Source organism: Budorcas taxicolor, chromosome 12 (assembly GCF_023091745.1).
Source record: "Budorcas taxicolor isolate Tak-1 chromosome 12, Takin1.1, whole genome shotgun sequence".
NCBI lineage: Eukaryota > Metazoa > Chordata > Mammalia > Artiodactyla > Bovidae > Budorcas > Budorcas taxicolor.
Window position 1 is genome coordinate 84,188,742 of NC_068921.1, and position 16,792 is coordinate 84,205,533.

The 16,792-nt window shown below is 45.6% G+C and overlaps 1 protein-coding gene across 1 annotated transcript in view; it reads left to right on the plus strand.

The window, feature by feature from the left end:
- Nucleotides 1-16,792, plus strand: part of MYO16 (myosin XVI) — a 395,654-nt gene that overhangs the window by 61,817 nt on the left and 317,045 nt on the right. The window contains exons 4-5 of the mRNA XM_052650218.1: nucleotides 7,228-7,336; nucleotides 15,908-16,032. Of these exons, the coding sequence (XP_052506178.1) occupies nucleotides 7,228-7,336; nucleotides 15,908-16,032 (234 nt within the window). The remainder of the gene's footprint in view (nucleotides 1-7,227; nucleotides 7,337-15,907; nucleotides 16,033-16,792) is intronic.

Consider the following 16,792-nt stretch of genomic DNA (forward strand, 5'->3'; position numbering starts at 1 on the left):
CCCTGCAAAGCTCAGCCCCTCTCCCTTCTCTCTAGCTCTGCCCTTCACACTTTTCCTCCCAGATACAAGCGCTTCTAACTCTTCCAGATGGTCCCTCTGACCTTTGTATGTGTTTCGAGTTGCATAGCTGTTCAGATTGCTACACCTTGATTTTTCTTCTTTGGTCTGGAAGACAGGGCTTCAGCTCCTTTAAGCCCTGGTGGGATACCCCGTTCTGTCTACGTGCTCATCTTCTGCTCATGGTCGCCTTAAACTTCCGTTGGATCACTGTTAGAGATTTCTTTAGTTAGGACTGTAAATGCCATTCACACCCCAGTCCCTTGGAATTCTACAATTACCTTTTCTTTGTTGCAGGGTTTCTTTTCTTGGCATGGTTTATTGCTTCGCCTGGCAGCCACGCTACACGTCAATATTTACATGCTCCCCGAGTAATACTTACTGACCTCAGAATGTTTACAGAGGGAGCTGTAAAAATGGGTGCCAATGTAATTTCAGCTGTTAGAAAGTTTAAAACGCTTGTCATACAAGTTTTCAATTTTTTATTACCGTAGTAATTCACCATCATTAAAATCTCAAAGTACACTTTCACCGTAATAAGCACTTAATATGTAATTGCTTGATGAATAAATGGTTTCCTCAGCTGTATTGCCTCCTATGTTATCTGCCCAAAAATCTAGGAGCTGAAGGAAAATTATGTACTTCTAGTTTTCTCTTTCTGCTTGGACAGCAGGGATCGGTGGAAGCGTCTTTTCTTGGAACAAGGGATGCATGGACTCTTGGGTTCAGCTCCTTGTGTTCCCTGCCCTTTCAGGCTGGTGGTGGCTCTGAAGTCCTCTGGGTGGTCTGACTCAAGTAACAGGAGGGATGGAATGGCAAGATGGTGAGCCATTCCTTCTCAACCCTGGTCATCAGGGTTAAGTCGCTTTGTTACAGGTGTCTGCTGGTGCACCCCCTACCTGAAGCTTCCCTCTGACTTGCTTGAGATTAACAACTCTGACGTGTCAGCTCAGGTTTGGGGAAAGAGGGTGTGATTCAACCGTCTGAGGTAGCCAGATTAAGGTGTTTCTCCACTAGCTCCTTTTGGTGGCTTGAATAACACAGGATAAAACAGAATCCTTGCCAATCCGTCTGTTTCAACAATAATAAGGAGTACACAGTGGTGCAGAGTGGAGACGACAGGGATCGCGCAAAAACGTGTGCATCGTCACTTCCGTCTGCATCTGATCAGAATTATCTGTGGGCTCAGCTGTTCAGTCATATCCAACTCTTTGTGACCCCGTGGACTGTAGCCTGCCGGGCTCCCCTGTCCATGGGATTTCCCAGGCATGAATACTGGATTGGGTTGCCATTCCCTTCTCATGGGTATATTTCTAACCCAGGCATCCACCCCGAGCCTCCTGCATTGCAGGTGGATTCTTTACCGCTGAGCCTCAGGGAAACCTCCGAAGTTTTCCTGTAACAAATGTTAAATTCTAACCTTGCCATTCCTGCCGCATGTATTACTTGGTGTTCAACTCTATGGAAGAGCTTTCTTCTCCTGTGTATCAGGGATTCATTCCTTTACTGATATCAGTATGAAGCCATGGGTTCCTAGCTGCAACTTCACAGCATAAAAACATCACTTGACCAGGTGATCCAATTACCTGCATCACCAGTGGGACCCAGGGGTCACACCTAATGTGATTCCCTATGTGCTTTGCCTGCCAAAAACTTCATTGGAAGAACCTAATGAGAGAAGGTCTTAAAGAAAAATAAGGATGAACTGTTTCAGCTGGAAGGATGCTAAAGAGAAAGGGAAATACACTAAACGGGGTGACTCCATATTCCATTCTGAGTCAGAAGGTGATGGTGATCAAGGATGTCATCAGAGAAATTAATGAAGCTCAGATATGGACGGTGCTATATAGGATAGAATTTAGTGATGTTGAATGTTCTGAGTTTGATAACACATGCAAAATTATGTCCTTATTTTTTGAAGTATATACCAAAATATAATGCTATGAGAAATGTAGATAGCATGTTAAAAAGCAGAGACATCACTTTGCTGACAAAGGTCTGAATAGTCAAAGCTATGGTTTTTTTAGTAGTCATGTATGGACGTGAAAGGTGGACCATAAAAGAAAGACTGAGTGCCACAGAACGGATGCTTTCAAATAGTGGTGTTGGAGAAGACTCTTAAGAGTCCCTTGGACAGCAAGGAGATCAAACCAGTCCATCGTAAAGGAAATGAACCCTGACTATTCATTGGAAGGACTGATGGTGAAGCTGAAACTCCAATGCTATGGCCACCTGATGGGAAGAGCCGACTCCTTGGAAAAGACCCTGATGCTGGGAAAGATTGAAGGCAGGAGGAGAAGGGGATGACAGAGGATGAGATGGTTGGATGGCATCACTGAATCAATGGGCATGAATTTGAGCAAACTCTGGCAGATGGTGAAGGACAGGGAAGCCTGACATGCTGCAGTCCACGGGGTCACAAAGAGTGGGACACGACTTATGAGTGAACGACAACCGCGTAAATCTCTGGGAGTAAAGTGACACGATGCCTGTACTCAAGTTGAAGTGATTCAGGAAAAACGAAAGAGACAAAGAGAAAGCAAAAACGGGAAAGTAAACTAACCGGTGAATTTGAGTAAACGGTATGATACTCCTTTCCTGGGGTGGCCATACTAAAGTTCTACAAACAGGGTGGCTTGAAGCATCTGGTTCTCACGGTTCTGGAGGCTAGAAGCCCAGCCTCAAGGCGCTGGGGGGCTGCGCTCCACCTGACACCTCTTGGAGGGCGTCCTTCTGTGTCTCTTCCCACCCCTGGGGGTCCCAGCTACCTGCTGGCTTGTGGCAGCCACCACTGCAATCTCCGCCTCTTCCTCGCGTGGCCGTCTCCCCTCTGTGGCTTTGTCCCCAGAGACACTCTTCCTGTTAGGGTGCCTGTCATTCACTTTACCCGGAATCCTTATGGCGTCTTAGGGATGCTCGTCAGCAGCCGTCCTGTTTCCACACGACGGTCGCATTCACTGGCACCAGAGGTTCGGGCGTCAGTATTTCTTTAGGGGCATGCAGTTCAACCCATTACAGACACAGTGCAGTTCCTGGCACTATGCTTGCAACTTTGAGCTCACTTGTAATTATATCAAAACTAAAAGTAACCAAAATATTTTCATATAAAAAGTGGTATTTGTTTATTAAAAGTCCATCAGGTACCTGTCTTTCAAATTTCAATGCTTGAGAATTAAGTGAAACATGGACAAGTTTCTGTTCACTGACATTAAATTGTTACATAAACTAGTAAAACATTTACTTGCAGAAATGTGCGTTTATTCATTCGAATGTTATCTGATGTGCAGGAGAGAAGATCCCTATTTGAGGAGAATGGGAGATTTGGATTCTCTTTCAATACTCCTGGAGCAGAGTTTAGGACAAAGTGGGGCTTCCAGTTTGAATTACGAGAGAGGCGATGTATTCAGGACTCCCAGTAGGAACTATCCAGTCCTCAACTGCAAAAGCATTTGAGTACTTTGCTTTTGCATAATACAACACTCATTTCCCTAATGAAACCAATCAGGGTGTGATTGATTTTCTTGACGCCCAACGGAAGGACTTGCCTCAGAGTTCTGCTCTGCAAGTCATCGGCAGCTCCGTTCCAGGGGGACTCATTAGGAGCCATCAGCGCGCATGAACCCTGAGTTCGTCAGACTAAAGAATGACAATCAGCCAGGAATCTTGCCAGTGGGGTTTTTATATACATGCGCACAGTTTCAGAATTCTGAGTCGATAAATACCGCCTTTTCGGGGTGTTCCTTGGCCTCATGTTTTACTGCACGTGATCAGGCTTTCTGGGGACCTTGGCTAAGACCAGACCATCAAGCGGTGGGGACAGAGCCAGCGCTGGTGGGCTGTCTCACCTGTGTCCAGTGACGAAGGAAGGGAGGGAGGGAGAGAAGGAGGGACAGAGGGACAGAGGAAGGGAGGGAAATTGGAGGAGAGATGGGGAGAGGGTGGGTCGAAAGAGCCTCCTGCAGTTGTCACCCATCTAGAAACAGTGAAGGCTGGAAACCTAAGTACGCGTAGACTGATTTTGTAATTGTCTGTATCGACTCTTAAAAATGCATGTCAGAAGATTTAGTTAGAAGTAACTATCCCTGAAATCATAATCCTTTGCCTCAGTTTGTAGTAACTAAGTTCAGGGTTTGGTTGCTTCTTTTTCTTTTTTTTTTTTTTTCAGCAAATAGTTTTTAGGATCTCATATGTGCCAGGCACTTTTGGGGATATAAAGAGGAGTAAGATGTGGTCTGTGATTAGGGAAGTTCCCGCCCCCCAGGAAGGTCTGTATGTGGGACGACACCTGGTTTTTCAGCAGCATAGACCAGTGATTAATGGGTTGAAATTTCAGTGAATGAACCCAAATAAAATATTCAGCACCACCTTTCGTTTTCAGACTTTCTCTGAAAAAGCCTCATTAGTCCTTAAAGAAAGGAAACCATTCTCCCCCAGTGCCCGGCCTTCAGGGGTACCTCGATGCTGTACTGTTTCTCTTTGCTGTTATTGATAATATGTGACTCTTAATTAGATTCACTGTCATCTGCCACCCAGATGTCTGACATGGATAAGATTCTACCTGAAACCTTTATGCACTGGGGAAAAAAATAAATTGATTACCTTCTACCTGTAAGAATTGAATTAAGTAAGGGCGCCTTGTGGTTCTGTGTCTTAATTGATTCTTTAACCAGTGAAGCTAGGATAAATATGCAAAACCTTATTTGCCTGGTTGGAGACTAAGAGAAAAAAAAAAAATCATTAGCAAATCTACTTCAGACTACTGCCTCAAGTAACCTCCTTTCAAACTCTGACTATGAAAGAAAACGAAACGCACTGAGAAGATAATTTGACGTCTTTAGAACCTTAAAATGAAGTTGTCCTTAGGTAAGGGAAGATCGGAAACATCTAACGTGTTCTGTTTAAATAAGGGAGTCTCTTTTCATGGCTATAGAAATGTGGTTCACTCTGGACGGTCAGGTGAGCAGTACAGCTTACATGGAGGGAAAACATGAAGATTTGGAATATTCTACCACTTTGACCTACTTTTCACTATAATTAGAGCAGTCTTTTGGAAAACCTGTGCAGACTTGCTAAGGCTTAGGAAAGCAGTATATAGCTACACACACATTCAAACAAGGGAAGATCTCAGAATTCTGGAGTGAGTTGCCACGCCCTCCTCCAGGGGATCTTCCCGACCCAGGGATCGAAGCTGCACCTCTCAGGCCTCCTGCATTGGCAGGCAGGCTCTTTACCACTAGCGCCACCTGGGAAGCCCATTGCTATATGGCTATTTAATATATAAATGTGTGTCTGCTCAGCCAGTTAGTCATGTCTGACTCTTTGCAACCCCATGGACTGTAGCCCACCAGGCTCCTCTGTCCATGGGATGGATTCTCCAGGCAAGAACACTGGAGTGGGTTGCCATTTCCTTCTCCAGGGCATCTTCCCAACTCAGGGACTGAACCCACAGCTCTTAGGTCTCCCTCATTGGCAGGCAGATTTTTTACCACTGTGCCACCTGGGAAGCCCCTTAATATCATAAATATACAAACTATTTAATATCAAAAGCTATTCCTTTTTATGTAAAGTCATGGGTTTGGATATTATATGAACCATATTAACTATATTCACATTGCCGTATGAACTTGTATTCAGGAAGAAGAATAGGGTGAAATGTTTACTTTCTTGGCCTGAGTTTAGTGACAGGTTTTTGGGAGGAGACGTATGGGAAATCTTGCCTAGTAAATTTTATGGAGCTCATTAAAGAAGGTAGAGACAGGGTAACAATTGCTGTGACTACTTGTTTATTGATAAGGATGAAAGCACGTCCGTCATTGTGTTTGTGCTGGGGGAGGGGGAGCGTTGAGCAGGTGGGCTCAGAGGTGCCTGAGGAACAGAGCCTGTGAAGCTAAAAGTTGTCTGATAGTCGTATCTGGTGTACTTCATCCATTAACGTCTCTGGATGATGCTTTTTTATTGGGAAGCAGTTTCTGGAAAGAGAAAAACCAGCCAGAAGCCATGAGCTCAGGCTTTATTAAAGGGACTGTCGTGTGACTGTGTTGGACTTCCCTGTGGCTCAGATGGTAAGGAATCTGCCTGCCGTGCAGGAGACTCGGGTTCGAACGCTGGGTGGGGAAGATCGCCTGGAGAAGGGAATGGCCACACACTCCAGTATTCTTGCCTGGAAGAATTCCATGGAAAGAGGAGCCCGGTGGGCTACAATCCATGGGGTCAGGCTTCATTAAAGCAATGATAGCATGAGGACAGCTCTCCAGTGAGTTTCTGTGGAGAGCAAGGAGCATGAGGATTTAGCAGGATGGTCTGGGGAAGCTCGGAGTTCACACGGGACGTCAGACTCCAAAGGCAGGGCCACTGTGTTGTGTTAGGACAGCCAGGCCACTCTAGTACAGCGGGCACAGAGGTGTGCCTGGCTCAGCAGCCAGGGATTGGTTATTTGGGTTTTTTCAGGGGGGTTGTGGAGGCGGGGCTTCCCAGGTGGTGCTAGTGGTAAAGAACCCACCTGCCAATTCAGGAGACAAAAGAGAAGCGGGTTCAATCCCCTGGTTGGGAAGATCCCCTGGAGGAGGAAGTGGCAACCCAATCCAGTATTCTTGCCTGGAAGAATCCCATGGACAGAGGAGCCTGGTGGGCTGCAGCCCATGGCATTGCAAAGAGTCAGACATGACAGCGTCCTGTGGCACAGCATGGGGGGTAAGGGTGAGGACGAGTACTTGGGGCTGGGGTCTTGATCCTATCAAGGGTCAGTTGAACCTTTTGGTCCATCAGAGTTGATCACAAAACATCTACTATAATTTGTCTTCAAAAAATAACTCCAATTTCCTATGTGATCCTGCCAGCTGTATCTAACGCAAACTTTCCTGGGTCAGTTTCCTAAATAGGATAGAAATGCAAGTTTTGATCTGCTTTCTGTGTTAACAGTTGTTGATGTTAATTTGCTCAGTCGTGTCCGACTCTTCTATCCCATGGACTGTAGCCCGCCAGGTTCCTCTGTCCATGGGATTCTCTGGCAAGAACACTAGGGTGGGTTGCCATTTCCTTCTCCAGGGGATCTTCCCAGCTCGGGGATGGAACCCGAGTCTCTGCATTGGCAGGCAGATTCTTTACCACTGAGCCACCTGGGTAGCCCTTATGCTAACCGTGTCCATGTTCATTTTTCTTTTCCGCTTGTAGGCTGGAGCCAACGTCCTTCTCCAGGACGTCAATGGAAACATCCCACTGGATTATGCCACGGAAGGCACTGACTCGAGCTCCATCCTGCTGACCTACCTGGATGAAAATGGTAGGCTGATGTTGCGAAAAGCCATGGAACAGTAGATGAAGAGAGAGAATGGTCGAATTCTTAGTGCATATATTTTAGGCGTGAGTGCAGACAGATGTCATTCCCCTTGATTGTGTGAAACAAGGTCTCGTTCTGGGCAGCATTTTGTGGTCAGTTTCATCACCGCACGTTTGCAAGCTGGCATAAATCTGGAGGCCAACTCTAAAGGGACATTTTAACAGGCCCCCAAAGTCCCTAATTAGCGGGACTGGGTTTGGAATTATAATCTCTTGTCCGCTGGGAGGGGAAGAGAAGTGAATCAGCACAACTGGATCTGGGGCTAATGAGCGCGAGGTCGCGCGCAGTGTCTTCTCTTGGGAGAATATGTCCAGCCTCCTAAGCATCTCATGCAGGTGAGCGAGGGCTCAAGTCAAGGGCAGTCTGCCCAGCATCTCTGCATCCATTCCTGGGGACACCTGGAAGCTCAACCCTTGTCAGAAGAAAGCCACGGTCAGTCCTGGTGCCATCCTGAAAAGCTGAGGCTGGGGACCCAGATATGTCTCCTGACAGAGAATGCTTAATTGCACAGCCCCAGTGTGTAATTTCATGAGTAAGTCCAGCCTTGGCCAAGTGGGAGGCATTCGAAACCCTGAGTTCCATATGGTCTTAAACTGAAGAAGTATGCCCCGTCTTCAGTTTTTTGTTTTTTGTTTTCCTTTCTGCGGTTCAGGTATAAATAACACCAAAGAAACTCCAGTCCCTTCAAGTGTGATCTTTTGTCAGAGAAACAGTGTAGCGTGTCCGAGGGGCACGCCGTGCTGAGACTGTGCGCTTCTCGCCTCCCAGAAAAGCCTGCACAGCTGCCTCTTTGTTCTGTGGGCCCTGCACCTCCTCCAGATCGTGCCTCTCAAAAGGTTTATTCTGAGGATGGCTTAGAATAATAATAATTAGTGCTTCGCAGCCATGGGTTCTTAAAAAAAATTGTCTCATTAATTCTGAAAGCAAGGTAAGGGATGTTATCTTCACTGGAGACAGTGTGAGCTGAGCTGTGGGTCACGAGTCACATCCCTGGGGGGACAGGCGGTACAGTGGAGTTACCCCCTGGTACCTGCTCCTTCCTGCAGAAGGGACCTCGAATTTTCTCACATCTTGTCAGCTATGAGTTGTCAGAGTCAGACCCCACAGCTTCCAAAGGGAACAAGCTGAAAGCTACGCACATTCCACTGTTGGGAGGTTTGTTATTTGGATCTTTGCAAAACGTGGGGTGTCTCTGAGTGAAGAAAGGGCCTGTCTGGGGCTGTCTTAATCAACTGGGCCACTTTTGTAGCGTGTGCTTCCCTCATAGCTCAGTTGGTAAAGAATCCGCCTGCAATGCAGGAGACCCCAGTTCGATTCCTGGGTCAGGAAGATCTCCTGGAGAAGGGAACAGCTACCCACTCCAGTATTCTTGGGCTTCCCTGTGGCTCAGCTGGTAAAGAATCTGCCTGCAATGTGGGAGACCTGGGTTCCATCCCTGGGTTGGGAAGGTCCCCTGGAGAAGGGAAGGACTCCCCACTCCAGTATTCTGGCCTGGAGAATCCCATGGACTGCATAGTCCATGGGGTCACAACGAGTCCATGGGGTCATGAGTCAGTCGCGACTGAACGACTTTCACTTTCGCTTTTGTAGCGTAGTTTCCTGTTCTTCTCATTGATCTGTTTTCCTAATAGCTACAGTTGTAGCTCTTTCTGTTTGAAAACAAATTAAGCATCTTTATTTGTAAAATAATTAGCTTTTCTTCTACGCTTTTCCAACTCACAAGAAGATTTTGTTCCACGAGAACACTGAATATTTGCAGGAGTGGTATTGCTATCCCATATAAAGAAAGATAAGTGCATTCCTGATTTTAAAAATGATTAAGGAAAAAAATATAAGGGAGATACTGGCTGGACGGTTGGGAGGAAAATCCATCAGGATGCTGGCTGTCACAATCTGTTTGTGAAATGCATGTTTGCCAGAACAAATTCAATTTAATATCTCTTACATTTTTAATTCTGTTTTCCATTTGTTGCTGCCCCTGCCCCGGCCTCTGCCTTGCAGTCGTCTGCCCCTCCCTCACCCCGCTCACAATCTGGTTCCGTTTCTGCCCGCATCCCTCCTCCTTATCTAGGTCCGCTGCCGTAGTTCCAGTAAATACTAATTCGATTTATTTCCTGAGCCCTCCCTTGCTGGTGCCCTTTCAGAGTGATCTGTTGTGACAGCATAGACTGATACTGTTAGAAATCTCTCATATTCCAAGATGGGATTTTCATCATTCGGTGCACCGCGGTCTTCTCACTCGGCGCTGGAGCAGCTGGAGTTTTCCCTCTGCGTCACCCCATTTCAAATCGGGGTGCTTATCTTGCTGTCCCACCAGGATGCATGTGGCAGGAGGCAGGCCGGGTCATGAGCAATTTGATTACATGGAAAATCGCTGGTCACAAGTTCTAATTGTACTGTCACCACCGACATACGCTGTACACATGGGCACAACAATTAACCTCGGCTCACTGCCTGAGCTTCCTGGGCTGGAAGACGAGACTGAGGAGTTCTGATCGAGCATCTGATGCCTGTGACATCTCCGGTGTGCAGCAAAGCAGCTGGTGTTCGAGAAAAGCAAATTGATGGTAAAATGAGCTGGCAGAGAAAGAAGCGCTGCTGGGGGATCTCGAGGTATCCAGGAAGGATGCTCACCGTGGGCAAAATGTTGTTCTTGTTCAGTCGCTAAGTCATGTCTGACTCTTTTCGACCCCACGGACTGAAGCACTCCACTATCTCCCAGAGTCTGCTCAAATTCATGTCCATTGAGTCGGCGATGCCATTCAACCATCTCATCCTCTGTCGTCCCCTTCTCCTCCTGCCTTGAATCTTTCCCAGCATCAGGGTCTTTTCTAATGAGTCGGCTCTTCACATCAGCTGGCCAAAGTATTAGGAGTTTCAGCTTCAGCATCAGTCCTTCCAATGAGTATTCAGGGTTGATCTCCTTTAGGATGGACTGGTTGGATCTTCTTGCAGTCCAAGGAACTCTCAAAAGGCTTCTCCAACACCACAATTCAAAAGCATCAATTCTGGGATCAGCCTTCCTTATGGTCCACCTCTCACATCTGTACATGTCTATTGGAAAACATAGAGATGTGTTTTTTCCAAGGCCCGGAAACATAAAGCAAAACTTTTTTACTTTGCTCTACATATAACTTCACCTGTAGCCCTTTCTCCTTTCTTTCAAACTCATCCTTTTAAAAGAAGGAGCTCACATTTGTCTTCTGAGTTCCCTACCTTCTCCATTGAGCCCACCGATATTCAGCTCCTACCCCCACTGGCCTGGAAACGCCCTGCAGTGACTGCCGCTGCCCTTGTTCTCTGTCCAGCTGCCAATTTCCTGTTCAGTATTTCTTTACCTCCCCTCCCTGTGACGTCCAGTGACCTTGCTCACACTGCTCTGAAGTCTCCCCTCTATGAATGTCCCATCGCTTTTCTCCCTTCTCTTACTTTCCTTTGGATGCGCTGCTTATGCACCCAGAAGCCAAAATGTTGGTTGTTCCCAGGGCTTTGTATCGAGCATCTTCTCTCCACACACTGTCTCTGGCTCATCTCTCCCTTTCCTTGAGTACTTAGCGCCCACCTGACCCCAGGGACATTCCTGAAGCTTAGACATCTTTCCAGACCTCGGATCTGCAGCTTTGTTACCTGTCCTGCGTCTTTGACTTGGATGTCAGATAAGTTGAAATAATCTGTCCGATATGGACTTCTTGTTGCCCTTTCATATGCCCTCTGCACTGCTTGCCTTTGCACCCAAGAACCTGAACACTTGACCATTACTTTTCTTCTCCTAAATCCCTCCCATTGAATTGTCACCAAATCTTACAGAGCCTTTTTCTCATCTCTCTAATATGCTCGCGTATGTCCCCAGCCAAGCTGTCGCTGCCTTGATTAACACTCTGGTCTTTCTATATGTTCTGGAACAGCCTTAGACACTAGTCTTCTTGCCTCCAGCCTTAGCCCTCCCTCCGCAGTTTTCACAGGACTTCCAGATTTGTCAGTCTGCAGATGACCTTGTATATTCCTCCCGCTTAGCAAAGTTCATTCGGAATGCTGTTCCTGCACCAGCCCCTTCAGAATCACCCATCTTGGGGGTGACAGTGATCCCAGTTTGCCGAGGACAGTCCTGCAGTATACTTGTGGTCAGAGTTGGAGGAAAGGATTTGGTAGAGGTTTATGACACCTGTCTGGCATCCCTGGTTTATTTTTCTCTGCTGCAACTCCTTTATTTGCCTGTTAACCCTTTTTCTTTGAAGTATTGGCTCTCTTAGAAAGCTTACCAAGAAGACAAAAACTGAAATTAGATGCAATTCTCGGAGCTTAACGATTCCCACTGTATAGTCATGGGATGGGTCATATCATAGCCTAACGATAAAATTATCTTTGAAAGCAGCAGAGAGTATCCCCAATACAGGATTGATAATGGAGAAAAGGAAAAGCTGAATTGTTGCAAAACGATATTACCTTAGGAGGGACAGTTAAGGAAAGTTAAGATAAAGTTCAGATTAACCTGAGGTGTTAATGTCTTTTCCGTTCCACACAAGCATTTATTGATATGATCAAATGTAATCAGGCAATAATAATTTGTATCACGTGTAATAACTTGTGCATGTCAGGTAAATGATTAGTTTCTTATGTTCTTAATTAAACAAAAAAATTACTAAACTCCAATCAAAATAATAAATCTGAGCAGATTGTTAGATTAATACACTTCAGTTGTGTCCAGCTCTTTCAACCCCATGGACTATACACTCCATGGAATTCTCCAGACCAGAATACTGGAGTGGGTAGCCATTCCCTTCTCCAGGGGATCTTCCCAACCCAAGGATTGAACCTAGGTCTCCCACGTTGCAGGCAGATTCTTTACCAGCTGAGCCATAAGGAAAGCCTGCCAAAATCTTGTGTCCATGGGATTTTCCAGGCAAGAATACTGGAGTGCGTTGCCACAGGGCCTTCTAGATCTATGGATGGAGCCTGCGTCTCCTGCCCAGGCAGGCAGGTTCTATGGATGGAGCCCGCGTCTCCTGCTCAGGCAGGCGGGTTCTATGGATGGAGCTCGTGTCTCCTGCTCAGGCAGGCGGGTTCTTTACCACTGGGGAGTGCATTTCCAGAGGGCCTTCTAGATCTATGGATGGAGCCTGCATCTCCCGCTTTGGCAGGCGGGTTCTTTACCACTGGCGCCAGCTGGGAAGTCAATCTAAGCAGGCCGGCCATTAGTTTTTTCAAAAACTTGTTTGAAAATAAAAAAGCAAGGATTGGCCAGTTCAGTTCAGTCACTCAGTCATGGCTGACTCTTTGAGACTCTATGGACTGCAGCACACCAGGCTTCCCTGTCCATCACCAACTCCTGGAGCTTGCTCAAACTCATGTCCATCAAGTCGGTGATGCCATCCAACCATCTCATCCTCTGTTGTCCCCTTCTCCTCCCACCTTCAATCTTTCCCAGCATCAGGGTCTTTTCCAATGAGTCACTTCTTCACATCAGGTGGTCAAAGTATTGGAGCTTCAGCTTCAGATTGGCCAGTTACCCACCACAAAATAATAGGTTTCTTATGGGCTGTAGTCATCACGGTTGGTTTTTCCCAGGGGTATCTTAAGAAATTTGTTTGACCAAGAAATGAGGGAATTTCCATTCTATTGTTTTACCAAAAATATATCTGTGCTTTTTTTCCCTGAACACATTACAAAAATCCAAAAGTTATGTCTTACTTGGTATCATATTTGATTCAAAATCAAGTTTTAAAATACAGGGATACAATGTCATATCCTTCCAGTCATATCTTTACAGCAGCGACCAGAAACAGATTGTTTCCCATAACATGTTGTAATGTGAATAAGTCAGAAATGAGTGACAGCTCATTTCTGTTTTAATTTGTGTCTTTCATCTGAGCCCTATTTTTTTTTAATCACTCAACGTTAATTGGATGTTTAAATAGTTCTCTAGAAGATACATACCATGTCAGTAAGCATGCAGCATTGAAAAGTTAGCAAAGCCATAGAGTGCTGTAACCATCAGGGTTTTCTGCTACTTCAACATCCAAACTGAACACTGACATCTGAGAAACAGTGTTTTCCAAGTATAACTCCCATGTCAAATTCCGAAGTCCTTGAAGGAAGAGGACAGTGACAGTGTTAGCTGGTTCTTAAGAAACCGCCTATGTGCCCATTGGGGAAATCTGTTAGTTCTTCCGAGATGACTTCTGATGACCAGGAAGCTGAGATATGGCTGCTGGTGGTTCTCCTTCCTGTTTCCACTACACTGGTTTACCTTGAACAGAGTGTTTGAAATGAGCTGCGCTTTTCAAGTATTGCATTTGGCTTCACTTTGTTTGATTTCTCCCTGCCTCCTTATTGTAAAGGAAAACATCCCTGAATGAGTGGCAGGTGACGCTTGGACCAGAAGGCTGACTAATACTAAAACAATGGGTCCCTTTCATCGAGTGCTTCCTGGAAGCTATGTTTTCTATGCTGTGTGTGCTTTGAGTCATTCTCATGCCAACTAGTGGAATAAACTGTCAGCCCCTTTTGCAGATGAAGAAACTGAGGCAGCAGATAAGTTCCCTGACCCCATCAGCACAACTAGTAAGTGCAAGACATAGCACTGAAGCCCTGGACCATCTCTGCTCTGGACTTCGTCCAAGCTCAGGGAAGGAGGGCTGCAGTAAGGCCTGCGTGGCATGCTCACAGGGGACATGACTGCCGATGGGCACTATGCCAGCCTCTGCCAAGCAGCCGGGTCTTACAAGTGTTACCACTAGCTTTGTTCCTCTGGGATGTGTATTTTATCTGTGATGGAGGTTATGGAAGGCGAGGCTAAATCACTTTCCCAGAGTCCCACCCTGGGCAAGACAGCTACGGTCCAGGGGAGGCAGGAGGACCGCACTGTCGTTTTTGGTCGAGCCCACTGCTGTCTTGCCATTTTTGCAGCAAGGATTCAATCAGACGAGAGAGAGAAATTCTCAGGAGTGTAGCTGGTTCACAGCAGGCACTTGCTCAGATACAGATGTCATCTCATGTCGCCTGCAACTTGATCAGCATCACTAATATCAGTGTTTCCATTATTACTACTTTCATTTGGAATGATGTGGATTATTTCCCCTTAGTAAACACCTCATATGTCCAGGAACCAGGGCTAGGAACAGGAGATGCAGAAATGCAGAGATACTCGCTACCATGGAGATAATGCCACCGTGAAAGCTCAGGTTGGATACAGGCATGAATGGGCTTCCCTGGTAGCTCAGCTGGTGAAGAATCCATCTGCAATGCAGGAGACTCCCGTTAGATTCCTGGGTTAGGAAGTTCCCCTGGAGAAGGGATAGGCTACCCACTCCAGTATTCTTGGACTTGCCTGATGGCTCAGATAGGAAAGAATCCATCTGCAATGCTAGAGACCTGGCTTTGAATGCTGGGCTGGGAAGATCCCCTGGAAGAGGGCATGGCAACACACTCCCGTATTTTTTCCTAGAGAATCCCCATGGATAGAGGAGCCTGGTGGGCTACAGTCGATGGGGTCTCAAAGAGTCAGACACATCTGAGTGACTGACTAAGCACAGCACAGAGGTGTGAACAGGTGAGCTGACCTGAATCTTTGCTGCATGAATCACCCACCTCAGTGAAGCCCAGTTCTCAGTTCTCCCCTCAGTTTATTTCTTCTTATTAACATTAGTCGTCATGAAAGGATCAATTGGACCACCCTTTAAAAATATTTTAAAGACATTTTAGATATACAGGAAATTTGCAAAAATAGTACAGAGAGATCCCAGGTACCCTTCACCCAGCTTCTTCTCACATTCACAATGTACACAGCCCTGGGCTTCCCAGCTGGTGCAAGTGGTAAAGAACTCACCTCCCAAGGTAGGAGACATAAGAGGCACAGATTCAGTCCCTGAGTTGGGAAGATCCCCTGGAGGAGGGCATGGCAACCCACTCCAGTATTCTTGCCTAGAGAATCCCATGGACAGAGGAGCCTGGTAGGTTATGGCCCATGGAGTCGAGAAGAGTCAGACATGACTGAAGCGACTTAGCATGTGCGAATGAATGGTGCGTTTATCCAAACACTGGTACAATAATGTTATCTATAACACAGCCTTTATCCAAAGTTTTCCAGTTTTCCCACTAAATCCTTTTTTTATTCCATTCCTTTTAGAAGCAGCTATTTTAAAGAGAAAATCATAGGGAACAGAAAACATGTCTTTAAACTCATTTCAATTCAGTCCAGGTACTTTACAATACTTTGGGCAGTCTCTGCTGATGATTTGTACGAAAACAGAAATCCATGGAGAGATCCCCATGGCTAAGGCATTCTGTCATATTTGGAGATATAAAAGGAAAATTATTCAAGACTATCTTCTGACTGGAAGTAAGACTGCATGCCAAGAGAAACAGTTATAGCTGCTTTGAATGAGAATTCAAAGTGGAAGTGGGGCTTCAAAGAGGAACACACTGAAATATACAAGATAAGATGGAATTTTTACCCCCAGCAGCTGAGAAACAGCTCTACATTGTGTCTGAAAGGCTCTCCCCCTCTCCCTCCAGGAGTGGATCTCACTTCACTGCGGCAGATGAAGCTTCAAAGACCGGTGAGCATGTTAACAGACGTCAAACACTTCCTGTCCTGTGGAGGAAACGTTAATGAGAAAAACGATGATGGCGTAACACTGGTGAGTCACAACGCTTCACTAGGAGACACTGCTTACATTGTGAATGTGCATTGGTTTCAGAATCATAGAATTGGGTGTCATTAACTCCTGAATAAAGTTTTTTATTTTTCTGATTATATCGGTAATACATACTTACTGCAGAAATTTTGCAAAACAGACATACAAAAAAAAAGTGCAAATAACTTATACCATCACCCAACATTTATCTGTTGATATATTCTCTTTAAGCTTTATGCATGTTTTTCCTACAAATTTAGAGTAATTTTTATATTATTTTTGTCATTGTGAGACTTCTGAGCTGCAACTTACAGAAGACTGTTTTCATTTTAAGCAAAAGAACCTATGTTACTCTGATGAATGAATTTCTAAATTCAAACAAACGCCTGCCATTGCTTTTTAATGCTCTCAGGCACAGTTGCATTAAATTGAACACATAACAATTAAATGTGGACTCATTTGGATGTAAACACAATGTCTTATCATCACAGGAAGAACATTTGGTCCTATTGACCCATAAAAATTACTTGGATCGGGCATGCTGGGGTTAGAATTAATTATTATGGAGATGAATGTGTTGTCTCAAGGAAGTAAGCTACAGAAGCAAAAGGGAAAAGCTCTGAACCAAGGGGTGCACAGAAGCAGTTGCAACCAATTTCAGAAAATGATTCCATTTCTACTATGGGAAAATATGGTGTGAGGTTGAACACAGTAGATGAGGAAAGCAGTGTAACTGAATGAATAAGACTTGTGTGATACCTGA